Source organism: Ciconia boyciana, chromosome 9 (genome assembly GCF_034638445.1).
Source record: "Ciconia boyciana chromosome 9, ASM3463844v1, whole genome shotgun sequence".
Lineage (NCBI taxonomy): Eukaryota > Metazoa > Chordata > Aves > Ciconiiformes > Ciconiidae > Ciconia > Ciconia boyciana.
In genome coordinates, this window is record NC_132942.1 from 7022546 (window position 1) to 7035438 (window position 12893).

At 62.7% G+C, this 12893-nt stretch overlaps 1 protein-coding gene across 1 annotated transcript in view; it reads right to left on the reverse strand.

Moving 5' to 3' along the window:
* Positions 1-12441, reverse strand: part of CAMK2A (calcium/calmodulin dependent protein kinase II alpha) — a 31881-nt gene extending 19440 nt beyond the window's left edge. Inside the window, exons 1-3 of the mRNA XM_072872028.1 lie at positions 12380-12441; positions 6406-6500; positions 1799-1858 (exon numbers count right to left, since the gene is read on the reverse strand). Coding sequence (XP_072728129.1) covers positions 1799-1858; positions 6406-6500; positions 12380-12441 — 217 coding nt within the window. The remainder of the gene's footprint in view (positions 1-1798; positions 1859-6405; positions 6501-12379) is intronic.
* Positions 12442-12893: the final 452 nt, after the last annotated feature.

The following is a 12893-nucleotide window of genomic DNA, read 5'->3' on the forward strand; positions in this document are numbered from 1 at the left end:
GGCTTGTGCTACATGCAAAGGAAGCTGCGAGTCCAAGATTCCAGGCAGCAGGAGCAGTGGGGGGGTGAGGGTGTGGGGTGGGGGGGGTTGGAGAAGAGCCTCCTGGGTATAAATAGCAGTGAGATTGGGCTTGTTAGGATCTCATGCCATTAACCCCTTCCAGCCCTGTGCAGCAGGGTTGCTCGAAGCCTGCCATCTCTGCAGGTCATGGCCAAACAACGAGGTGTGGTGCAGGGGATGGGGGAGAAGGCATGGGGGGGCCGAACCGCAGGACAAGGTGCTTCTGTCCTCGGAGACCCTGCCAGCCCCACGGGCAGGTGATGGAGAGGGAAGGGAAGAAGACAGCAGTAGGGAAAAGCTGGGGCCAGGCTAGGAGCCTGGGGAGCTCCAGCTGCATGGCCCAGCTACCATCCTGCAAGTCCTCATGGGGTGAGTTCCTCCATTTTTAGTATTTCTTCTATTCACACACTTTACAGCGCGTTTCCTTCAGGTCTCAGCAATCCCCACATGTATTTTGGTGCAGAGGAGAGGCCCCAGCTGCTGCTCTGACCGGGGGAGGCTGGACTCCCCGCCAGGACCCCGGCAGGGCAGCTCCTGCACGGGGCATTGGTCCTGCCGGAGCAGAGGCAGAGGGAAGGCTGGCGGCCGGATCCTGCAGGGTCTGGTGCCCTGGCAATGCAGGGGAGACCCGCCATGCAGCTGTGTGCCTGAGACAGACGGAAGCTGACAGGCTTTTTCCGAACTGAAATATTTATGGGGCAGGAGCCACGTGGCTGGTCCCGGTGTCCCAGGGTCCGGGTCCCTGGATCTGCTGCAGCGGTTCCTGGGGAGGGATTCGGGAACTGGGATGGATCCAGGCCACTGGGAGCAGCGAGGGGGTCAGGGAGGAGCTCAGCCAAAGGGGAAACCTCCCAGCTCCCGGCTGCAGGATGAGAGGGCTGCAGAGCTCCCGTCCTACCCCCAAATGCTTTCCCAAAAGCTGCAGGATCCCACAGGGTCGGCACATCGGTGCCGTGGAGGGGAGAGGGGGTTCATCCCCAGAGCCACGGCTCCGGGCGCTGCGCTCCCACTGCTGGACCATGCCCGGGGACCAACAGCCTGCGTCAGCATCGCTCCGAAGGCTGGGGTTTGCAATTTTTTTTTTACTGCAGTTTTTTCCCCTCCCCTCTCTCTCTCCTCTGGCCTATTTTTGTCTTTTGCAGGGGCTCAGGAGTTTTCCTGAAACAGCTTTTCCGAAGGAGGCTACTCTCAGATGGACAGTCGGTGGGAAAGTCTTCACTCCCCCCCCCATCGCTCCTCCTACACGCCCCGTGCTGCTGCTGCTGCTCGGAGCTGCAGCCGCTTTTTGGAGCATGCAGAGGAATACAGCACCCAAAGGGGGGGAGAAGAGTAAAAATAGTCCCTTGCAGCCTACTGGGGCCCCACTTCTCCCTGAGGGAGCTATGGCCAAGTGGGTTAGGTAGGACCTACTTCCATCCCCCTGCGCTCGGTGGAGGCCTTTCTTCCCATGACCCCGTTTGAAGATGCTGCCTCCCCATGAGGAAGAGGAGGGACGGCTCCACGGATCAACAGGGTGGGCTGCCACCGAGCCCCTTCTCCATCTCCGGGGTGGTGGCTGGCTCAGGAGGGAAGGACAAACAGCCTGCGCTGCTGCAGGCAGGGCTGAATTATTGATGGGGACCCCCCCAGCCCCGGCGGGGGCACGGGAGGGCAGGCGGGCAGCGGAACCGGGCACGGAGCACGGGCAGGTTTGCCTGGCTCTTCGCCTGGCACGCGGAGGGGAGCAGGGTGCGCTTACCGATGTTGGGGTGCTTCAGGAGGCGGCAGATCCGGGCTTCTCGTTCCAGCTTCTGGTGATCTGAAAAAGGCAACGGTCCTAAATTAGGTTCTGGGGAAAGGGAACAAGCCGCTCTCAGCCCCTGCTGTGCTCTCTCAGAGGAGCTGCCAGCACGGGAAACCTGGGGGGGGACAGAGCAGCTGGCAAGGAGCAAACCTGTCCCTTACTATTTTTTTTTTCTTGCTAAAGAATAACAGTTCTGGGGACATGTTCGGCATCGGGGCCTGAGGGACCGTATCCCAACACAGATGCAGCCCCCAGCCAACCCCCCAGGCACCGATGCCACAGGCAGTCCTGGGCTTTGGATGGTCCCTCGCTCTCCTCTCTCCCTTCTCTTTGCTGAACGAGTCCCCATCACCTCCCAAATACCCTGGAGCTGCCTGGGTTACCACTGCCAGCAGCGCCTGCTCTGTTTTCTCTTACTCAGCCAAGCACAGGCAATCAGCAAGGACATTTCTGGCCCTGAATGGTACAATTTGAACAATCAAAGATGGAGCCGACCAGCGAAAGACGTCAAGCTGAAACAGGGCTCTCCGCTCCCCCTCTCCATCCCCAGCCGTTTCACATCGCGTCTTTGCTCTCCTACATGGCAAAACCCTGGCTCTGAAAATTTGCTTTGCTCTGACGCCTGGCTCTGAACAGGCAGCATGGGTCCCTCTCCCCGGCTTTTGCCAGGCTCGGGGATGAGAGACAATATAGGTCTGGGCAAAGCGAGTTGAGCTGAACCAAAAAAGCCTCCGCCCTGGGGCAGCCCAGAATTAATTCTCAAATAATTTTGTTTCTTTTCCCTGCCTCTGCACTTTTCTGCCTCCTTATACCTGACCCAGCCACCCTGCGTGGAGGTGCCTTGTCTGGAGGCATTTTGTGCTAGCAGGAACCCAGCAGCCAGGAGAAGCAAGGATATAATTAGGGCTGCTCGTCTCTCAGCGCTATCGCTGCTACCTTGCAGGTTCACACCCCAGCGTCTCGCTCTGCAGGGAACCAAACCGGGGTGTCTCCGACCGCTGAGACGTGAAGCATACACAGCCCCTTCCCTGCGGGGCTGGAACCTTCCCCAGGGATCAGCATCCCCCAGCCGGCAACCGCGGGGCTCGGCACGGGCGAGTCACCCCAGGGCTTGGGGTGAGTTTTGCAGCCTGTGCTGGGATCTGCGAGCCAAAGGCTGGGACGAGCCTCAGTGGCCTCATTCAGCTCCCCGTGGCATTCCCCCCGAGAGGGGACAATCTCCCCAGGGTGGGACGGGGCGACAGGGAGAGGTCGGGGTTTAGGCTGTTGCTTTTTGCAACCAAAGTCCATTGTGGGGTGGAGGACAGGGATGGGATGGAGGGACAACGTGACCAGTGTGGCAAACACGTCTCTGGGGAATGGGGGAGCTGCTTTCTGCCCCCTCTTCTGCTCCTGCCTGACAGTGACCTTAGGTGAGTCACTGATCATCACTGTCTGCCTCAGTTTCCCCAGCTGCAGGCTGGAGGCTGGGGCCAAATGGCCCATGGGGAACCCAGCATTGCTGGTGTCCAGTAAAGCTCCTTTGCTTGCTTAGAAGAGGCCAGAGATGACAGGGAGGTGAATGTGACCCCATGTATGGAGCGGATCCCGGCACTGCTCTGTGCGCTGCTGCCAGCCGAGCCTTCAGCTGCACAGGGGCAAGCGTGGCTACTGGCAGGGGGCAGGAGGCTGCCCCATTCCTTCCCTGCCATGAGCCGCCCGACTCGGCTCCGGCTCCCTGGCTGAGCCACGGCAGCAGCAGTGCCATGTGGCCCCCCCCAGCCACTGCCCCCCTCTTTGTACCCTCGCAATCTGTCACCACCAAAATGCCTGCAAAGGCAAAGCCCGGCGCAGGCGGCTTGGCGGGGAGCGCTGGGAGGCTGGTGGGGTTCGATAAACTGCAAACAGTACAGGGAGGGGGTGGGAGACCAGCGAAAACCAGGTGAAATGGAAAATGGATCAGGGAGTTTAAAGGGGGGAAGAGATGGGGTCCCTCTGAAGGGGAAGGGGACAGCAGCAGGGACCCAGCGACACACAGGAGGGGCTGGGAAAGGTGCTTATCCCTATGGGGTGAGGACTGGGGACCCCTGCCCAGGGATCCCCGGACAGTCCCCAGCAGCAACGCCCTGGCAGGGCGAACCCCGATGCAACCAGCTGGCCTTGGAAGGGCGAAGCCATGCGGGTGCGGAGGAGGCTGCCGTGCCTGCCAGGCTGCAGCGCCGGGGGACGAAGCCCCAGGTAACCCCAGCTCTCACCTCAGCACACCCCGGTACGTGAGCACCTGGTAGGAAAGGTCCCGGGGGAGCGTGGCCATCGTTCCCCCTGGTGTCATGGGCTGAGCTGCGAAATGCAAGGGGAAGAGCTGCCTGAAATGAGCTGCCGGCCGCCCAGGGAGCAAAGGCAGCCTGTGCTCTGGGGGCTCTGCTCTTTCCAAGCCTGCGTGGGTTCTGCTCGGGCAGAGCTTCCCTGCGTTCAATGCACAGCAAGGACGGGCTGGGAGCGGGGGCAGAGCCCAGGGCTGGGTCTCCACGTCTGCGGTTTCCTCCGAGCATCGTGTGGCTACAACCCCTGCACGGGGCCGCAGGCTGGCAGGGGACCCCTGGTTGTGCAAATCTCCGGGACACAGCTTACAGGGGCTTTGGACGTCGGTGGGTCGGCTGTGCCAGAGCAGTGGGGCAGAGGGACAGACAGACAGGGGGACAGGGGGATGTCCCTCAGGCAGAGGAACCCTGCCAAGCTTCGGGGGCAGCTACCATGGGTCAGAGCATCCTCCCATCCGTGTGGCATGGCATGTCCAGCACACGGTGAAGTGCTGGGGGGGGCAGCAAGCCATGGCCGCAGCCCCTCTCCTGCCCCACAAATCCAGTTGCTGCCTGGACCCAAACCCCATTTCTCGTCCAAAAACTCCGGTTTCTCTCCTGCTGGTTCCCTGTGTCGGCAGCTGGGAGGACATCTGAAGACATCACGGGGATGTTTTGCAGATCCTCTCACCTTCCCCCCGGCCCCTGTCCTCCCTGCACACCTTCCCTCCTGCCCTTCACATGTGACACAGCTGGTGGCACATCCTGGTGGGGATGTGACCCTTTGGGGATTGCTCCCAGCCTGGGGAAATGCCATGCCCCATGCTAGCACTGCAGAAATGGGGGTTTCAAGACTGTTAGCAAAAGCAGCTGGTGATTTCAGCTGGCAGAGCAGGGAAAATAACCCTGGCGAGGTCTCTCCAGGGAACAGACGGACACAGAGCTGCTGCAGGGACGGTGCAAACCCCAGAAGAGGATGGAGAGGGGCAAACTGCCGGAGCAGGCAGGCGGAGGCAGGAGGGAGCAGAGGGAAGGCGGCTCAATCTGCTTCTCCAGGCAGCCCTGCAAACCGGGAGGCGTTTGCTGCCCGCCCCGCTGCCAGCTGGGGTGCGCAGGCAGGAGCCGAGCCCCGGGCTGGGAGCCTTCGGCCTCAGAGGAAGGGGATGGTCTGCATCCCCAAAGAGGGAGCCAGCTGGGAGAGCTCAGTGTCAGTGCTGTGCCACTTTGGCAGCGCTGTGGGAGGGAGATTGCAAAGCACCGCTTTAATTTGAGGTCAGGAAGAAGTTTGTCACTGTTTTCTGCGTTTCATTTTTGCCTTCGGAGGTGAGCAGTGGCGTCAGGAGGGTACCCAGGGAGGGAGTTAATTAAACCCTCCCGGCAGGGCGCTTGCTCCGGCACCCATCCCGCACTCCCCAATGCACCCGGCCAGGAGGAGCCGGAGCTGGGGACATGGCAGCTGCTGTCCCATCCCCTCCATCCTCCTCATCACAGCTCCTCTGGCAGATGCCTGGGGGCAGAGGGGTCCCTGCCTTGGGGCAAGGGCAGGCTGAAGCTTTTCCGCGCCGGCTCAGCTCAGCCTTGCCCCGAGGAGCAGCCAGGACAGAGCCGCCAGCACCTCTTCCAGCAGCAAAGCAGCCAGCGTGCTCCACCAGACCGATTCATTAGACAGCAGTGAGGGGTGAGGGCCCATCTCCAGACAGGAATGAAATCAATCCCCCACCCAAAGCACCTTCCCATTTTACTGATGTAGGTACATGGGTAAGGAAATCCACAGTCCCTGAGAGCTGGGGGGGTCAGCGGGGGCCCTCGCAGGGAGGTGATGCTCCCAAAATAACTGTGCTGCCCAGCACCCGAGGCCGGCAGCAGTGTGACTTGCTGCAAGGCTGTAACCATGATTTTGCTCTGACATGGCGTGCAGGGTGGTGGTGGGGGTTTCGGGGACAGAAATGGGGTCCTACAGGTCCCTGGGCAGGTTGGGGTCCAGGAGCCCCGCAGAGCCCTGGCACAGCTGAGCTGCGGGTGCATCCCCGCCGTCGGACGGGCTGCGATGAGCAGCCACCAAGACGTCTCCTCAGGACGTTCGCCCCATCCATCAAGGAGCTCGGTGTGTACCGCAGCGGAGACAGGGTGGGATAAGGGGGTCCCCCACCACACTTCAAACACCCCCCCGCCTCGCCGCACCTCAAAGGCATCATCCCGGCGCCGTGCAGAGGGGACAAATTCCCCGCTCTGCAAACCCTGCTCGCCTCTTGCCTCCCCAAAAACACCCCCCCAAGCACCTACCTCGAGCAGACAGCTTCTTGGTGTTGATGATCTTGGCCGCATACTCTTGTCCTGCCAACACCTTCACGCATCTCCGGACGATGGAGAAAGCGCCCCTGGGAAGACAAGAAGCCGGAGGGAGAGGTGAAGAGCTCGGCGTGGGCAAGGGCACGGCTCAGCCCTGATGTGTCTGCGGGGCGAGGGGCAGCCATGGGGACGGGGATGGGGTTGGGGACAGGAACAGGGATGGGGACGGGGATGGGTGCCGGATGGGGAACAGGCTTGGAGGAAACACGGAGGGCTCTCAGTGAACTTCCCTGCACCCCTGTCCTCGGGGGATGATGGGGGCAGACACAAGTAGACCTGAGGACGAATGCAGGATTCGCCCCTCCGTGCTCCCCTGGGACACCCCCGGCATCGTGCGCCTTTCCTCCTCACCCTCCCGGGCTCTGCCCTACCTATCCCCCGGGAGAGAAGGGGCAGTGATTTACCAGCAGTATTGGCTCCCGAGGGACACCAGGATGGCCGCAGCTGCCACGCAGCACTCAGCCACTTCACTTTAGTCTGTGTGTGTGTCTGTGCGTGCTCTAGACCTTGCAATCACAGCAGCACTTTGCAGAAGAGGCTGCAAGCACCAGCCGTGGGTGCAGTGAGCGGTGCAAGGTCGCCCCAGCTGCAAAACTGTCACACAAGCAGGGACAGCCCAGAGGACCCTGCAAGCACGGACCACTGGAGCCAAGCAGGACGGGGGCTGACGATGCTGCGGCTCGCACACGCATGAACCAACATGGAGGGGTCTCCTGGAGCCTGGCAGGCAAACGAGCACGGGTGCTTGGGACCCTCCAAAGAAGCCCCTCTGCCCCTGTAGCCCATACCCCGAGCCCTGCGAGCTCGTTGCACTGAAAGTGCGCTGGCGCGATGCTGGGAGCTGCGGCATTGCAGACATGCACAGCACATGCACACTCCAGCCCTGCTGAGCGCAACCTTTGTACCAGGTTCCCTTTCTTGCCAAACCTCTCCAATCGCTAAAATAACAACTATCAAAAGCAATCCCACCTCCCGCCCCACCTTCTCCCTGCTCCCCGTCGCCCCGCTCCTGCTCCCTGCTGAGGAATAAAAGGCCGCAGGCTGGTGAGTGGCGGCGGATAATTGATTTTACTGGTGGGGGCGGGTGGAGACGGGCAATTTGGGTTTGCATGTGATCTTTAGGAGAACAGGCGAGCGGCGGGGTGTGGAGGGATGGGGCTGGAGCCCCAGCAGAGCCGGCAGCCCACGCACCCAGCGCCGCCGTGCAGAGCATCGCTCATGGCCCGTGCCGGGCAAGAGCCGGGGGAACAGCATCCCAGCACTTCCCGGCCTCCCCATCCTGCCATTTAATCCTGGCTGCTGGAAGAGCCCAGCTATTAACATCCCTGAAGTCTGGGGGGGATTAATAGGAAAGAGGGAGAGAAACGCTTTGCATCCAGCTTGCCATGGCTGGGGGAGACTGGAGCCATCACCAGCCCCGTGGTGCTGCTCCCCCCGTCCTGCCAGGAACCCCGCACTGCCCGGGGTTTGGGGCTCCTGTGGGTCCCCGCCACCCAAATTTCCTTTTTTCCTAAAGACGTGTGCTGCTTTTGCAGTGCCAGGAAAGCCTGCAGCAGTGAGCGCAGCAAGCAGGGAAGTCCCCGTGCCCACCACCCCGGCTCGGGGTTTCTACCCCGGACACAGGGCTTTGCTGCGGGACCTGACGTGGGGTTGGAGGGACGTAGGTGTCTGGGAGCCCCTGGAGGCTGGGGACCCCTGGCCACTCCTGGTCCCAGTGCCCACAGCCACTCGCTCACCCATTTATTTGAGCTAAACCGAATGGTGGGGAAGGGGGAGCCGTGGGAAGCGGGATGCAGTGGCCAGGGACGGGATGCGCTGCACCGGCAGAGTGCAGGGTTTCACACCCTCGGCTGCATTCGTGGCTTTTGGCTCCTCTGGACCTTTTTAACAGAAACCAAATGTCTATTTGTGCTCCATGAAGCACAAGCAAGACCCCACGAGCCCAGAGGGTGGCAGGGACATGAGGCACTGGGTGTGGGTGCAGGACACCCAGGGCTACAGCATGCTCTCCATAGCCCCGTCTGAGTCCCAGTTGGGTCCTTCAAGGGGTCTGCACTGGCCGGGACCCCCCCACGTTGGGTGTGTGACCCCACTGGGCATTTCACAGCAGCCAGGCTCTGCTCCCTGTGCCAGGCTGCTCCCATGCTTCCCAGCCCCATGTGGGATCTTCCCAGCCTGGGGGAAATATCGCCCCTTGGCTCCACCTAAATCCAGCACCTCCTTCCCCGCAAATGCAGGCATCCCCCCCTGCACCGGGGGCTCGCAGGGCAGCGTGAGCAGCGCAGGGGGTGCCAGGCAGGGAGCTCAGCCCCATCTTCTTGGTGCAAGAAACCCCTCTGGAAGAAGTCGTGTCCTCTTCCCTGGCCACGGGCAGCGGCGTGGGTCCCTTCCCTCTCGGGGCGCTGGCTCTTTGGATGGGGCTGACCCCAACCCCGGCGGCAGCCGGGTGCCCTCATCTCTGCCTGCGTCGGAGACGGGGCATTCATCCCAGACGAGACAGCACGTCCCAGTTTTAGCACTGGACGTGTACATCACCCGCAGGGCCATGGGTAGGGGCCGTGTCCACGTCCCTCCCGATGGCTGCCATTTCAGAGTGACGCTGGACCCGCAGCCCAGCAGCCAGCCCTGTCCCTCCAGCCCCGAGCCCTGGCACTGCTGGGTCCCAGCCCCGCAGCCCCTGTCCCTGGGTCCCCCAGGCCAGGCATGTCCCCCGTGCCCTGTCCCCACAGCCTCCCCCCTCCAGCCTGAGCAGCGGCTCTGCCACCGGGATGCTCCGCTTCTCCCTTTTTCACACCTTCCCTGCCAGCGCCCGGCTGCGCTGCTGCCGCCCTCCCTCTCTTCAACACCTCCTCCTCCTCCGAGGCATTTTATCTCCTTTCTAGAGAGAAGCATGTGGGCTGGGGATTTTTTGTTCCTCCATATTTTTTTTTTTTTCCTTTTTAATAAAACCCCTCTCCCGCCGCTCTGGGAGCGGAGGGACTGATCGTACTGCTCAGCACAGTAATTGTCTCCAGCCTCTCCCTGAACCTGCCGCGGGGGCGGATTCAGAGGTGCCCATGGAGCTGCTGGAGTTTGTCCTACTGCAGGGGGCCGTGGGCAGGATCCTCTCCCCGTGTCCCCCCCGCCCTCGCCCCGGTCCCCTCCTGCAAGAATGGGGCGGCAGGGGGGATCGGGGCGGCAGCGGGATTGGGGCGGCCCTTCACTTGCTTGGCTTTGCCGGGGCTGCTGTGGGAGCAGGTTTTCCGCAGCTTCATGTCCCCCGCTCAGGACAGATGCCCTCCCCGTGCCTGGGAGGTGCAAGGATGTGCCAAGGGCTCGTGCCCCACAGGACACGCGCTGCAGACCCCCCTCCCCATCTCTGTGCCCCCCCCAAAGCCCTGTTGCGGTGCTACCATTGGGTGTGTGGCACCTCAAACCCCCGGCTTGCCTGGGTGTCAGCATGGGTGACAGACAAGGAGACAGCAAATGAGCATGGTGGGCACAGCAGGCTGGCACCCAGCACCTCCCCTCTTGCCAGCCAGGCTCGGGGACACCCCGTGTCCCCCCCCAGCAGCCCGTCCCAGTCCCTTGGGGACCGCAAACTCAAGACGGAGCCTTTCTGCTCCAAGCCCCTGCGGGATGCTGCTCCCCTTTGGGTCCTGGGTCGGGGAGAGCCATGCTGCCCACCCTGCCGCGCCCCTGCCGGGATGCCCCCACCCCGACTGGCACCGGGACCATCTCGCCCGGGGAAGAACGCCGCTTCCCAGCATGAGCGGCTGCCGCAGCAGAGCAGAGGTGCGGTGCTTCATCCTGGTTTCCCTCTCTAAGCCCACGAAGCGGAAATTTCCCCACGGGAAACCGCTGATTTTTGAATGTGCCAGGATGTGCTGGAAACCATCCTGGTGGAAAATCCCCGACCGGCTCCGCGGTGCTGCGACCAGCCCAGTGAAGCCCCTACCTCAGGAATATGTCTCAGTGCTGCAGGGGTACCCGCTCCCCCCGGAGCGGAGGGGAAAGCTGTGGGATGCTCCGAGCTGGGGACGCTGCCCCGAGCCGCCGGCCGAGCCATGCTGCCCCTGCATCACCCCGGGAGGCCGGGTGGGCTGGGCTGGCTGGGGCGCGATGCTGGCGGGGGGCTGGCAAGCCCCTGCTCCTGCTTTGCTCCTTTATTCATGAATGTGTTAAAATGCATCTGTCCGGGTGGTTTTACACTGTGGTGCCGGGCGATGCGGGCAGCCCCCCGAGTCTGGGTGCTCAGCCTGCTGTGTCGGTGCAAAGCATCGCACCCCAAACGCCTCTGGGAGCTCTCCTGGTCCTCCCCCATCACGGCTGGCCTGCAAGCTCCCCTCGACATCTCCGCAGCTGCGTCTGCCCGGCCAGGGCCCAGCAGCCTCCCCGCAGGCACCCAGCAGCCGCTGCCTCTCCTGCCCACCCCCTGCCCACCCCCTGCCCACCCCCTGCCACCACTGCAGAGCCTCAGAGCCCAGAAAAGCAGAGAAACCTCTGGAAAAAGCAGGTCCCAAACCCCACCTTGCCACCAGCACCCCGGCAGGTGCCCGTCCCCCCCACCTGCAGCACCGGCTGGGACTGTCCCCGCTGCAGGGACCTGCTCCCTGACCTGCTGCTCCCCGCCAGCCCATCGCAGCCACCCCAACGCCAAGGGGACGGACGTGCACATCCTGGGACCGAGGGTCTGCTCGCCTCCAAGGAGCTGCACTTTGTAGCAGCAACCTGGTTCCCCCATTAGGATGGGGAATATTAGCAACGTTCAGCCCGGCACAAAGTCCTCCCCTGTTTCAGCCTCTCGATTTCTCCATCTTTGTCCTCTCCTTTCTCCCTCGCCCCCGTTTTGCACGCCCACGCGTGCGGGCGCACGTTTCGGTGCAGGCTGCCCTGTGCCGGGGAAGCGGGGCTGCGGGGCTGGAGCAAGCGTCCGTGCCTACGGGTGGACACGGCTGCCCGTCTGAAGTGCAGGCACCAACCACCCGGCACAGCACCCCGAGCCTGCCACCACGTCGCCGAGCTGCTCCAAGGGGAACGTGGCCACACGCCCCAGATTTACACGCCAGCTCCAAATAAAAGGCACAGAAGCGAAAACACAAGCACACACCTGCTCACTTTTGCACCTGTTTTTACAGCCACACGCTCGGTGAGACACAGAGCATCCCTCTGCCCTGCACAGAGAACCTGAAATCTCCTGCTTCCCCCTGGGGTGCTCAGTGCCCCCCAGGATCACCTCGCCGTGCACGGGCATTTCTGTTTGCACACAGATGCACACACACATGCACCCTGATCCAGGCACACGCGATGACACCCAGACCCGCCGAGCTGAGCCCTCCCGGCAGGAGAGCCAGGTCGGGCAGGGCTGCAGCTCACCCCTGGGGCACTCGTGCTGGGACAGGAGCAGGGGTGGGAGACACCCCGGGTCTGTCCGAGAGCCGCTGGGATTCTCCGGAGGCTGCCAGGCAGGCTGAGTCTCCCGTGGGACTAGCCAAACCCCAGTGAATCTGCACAGAGAAATTCCCTAAAGAAAGGTGAGGGGTGCCCGCCGCTCTGGCTTTGCTCCTGGGCTGTCCCGTCCCTCCTCCCGGCTGGAGAAGTTCCCGGGGGAGCCGGCAGCATCCTCCTTCGGGAGCAGCTTTTCCATATCAGGGGCAGCCACCCTCTCCCCGGGCAGCTCCAGCCCCCCTGGGGTGACCCGAGCCCCTGGCCGAGCACCCATCAGCAGCCACCTGAACCCGGGAAGGGACGGAGTGGGCAGGGCTGGGGCTGGCAGCCCCCATCCTAACCCAAGTCCTCGCCACCACTCCCCGGTGCGTTTGCTCCGTGCCCGTCTCCTTTCCCCGGGCTCCGGCCATTCCCAGCACCACTGAGGCTCTTCCCCAGACGGGGCACAGCTCCGAGCATCCCAGCCCCATCTCCAACTTACTTGCCCAGTTCCTCGAAGAGCTGGTACTCCTCGGTGAAGCGATTACAGGTGATGGTGGCCATCCCGAGGGGCTGGAAATGCTCCCTCCCCAGTGCGGAGTTTGGGGCAAGCAGCTCTCCTCTCGCTCCCTCCCTCTCCGTGTGCTCCCGGGGCTCTCTCCTCGCCGAGGTAAATAAGGGAATATGTTTGATTGACAAGCCCGGAGATAATGATGAGGGCAATTTGTCTTCTCAGCTTCACAAGCCTTCGTCAGCATCCCCGTCCCCATGGCGACCACCGCTGCCAGAAACGCCCTGCTTCTGTTGCCAGGGCAACCGCTTCCCAAACCCGCCGCCCACCCGTGGGGACCAGGGCCCTGCTGGGGACCCGGCCCCGAGAGCTGCCCGGGGGTCACCCGGCTGCTGCGGGGCGGGGGGGGGGGGGAAGTCTAAAATGCAAATATTAAAGGCAAATTAAAGGATGTGGCAGTGGTAGAATAATTGGGGCAAAAAGGGTTTCCATGGAAACCGTGGTT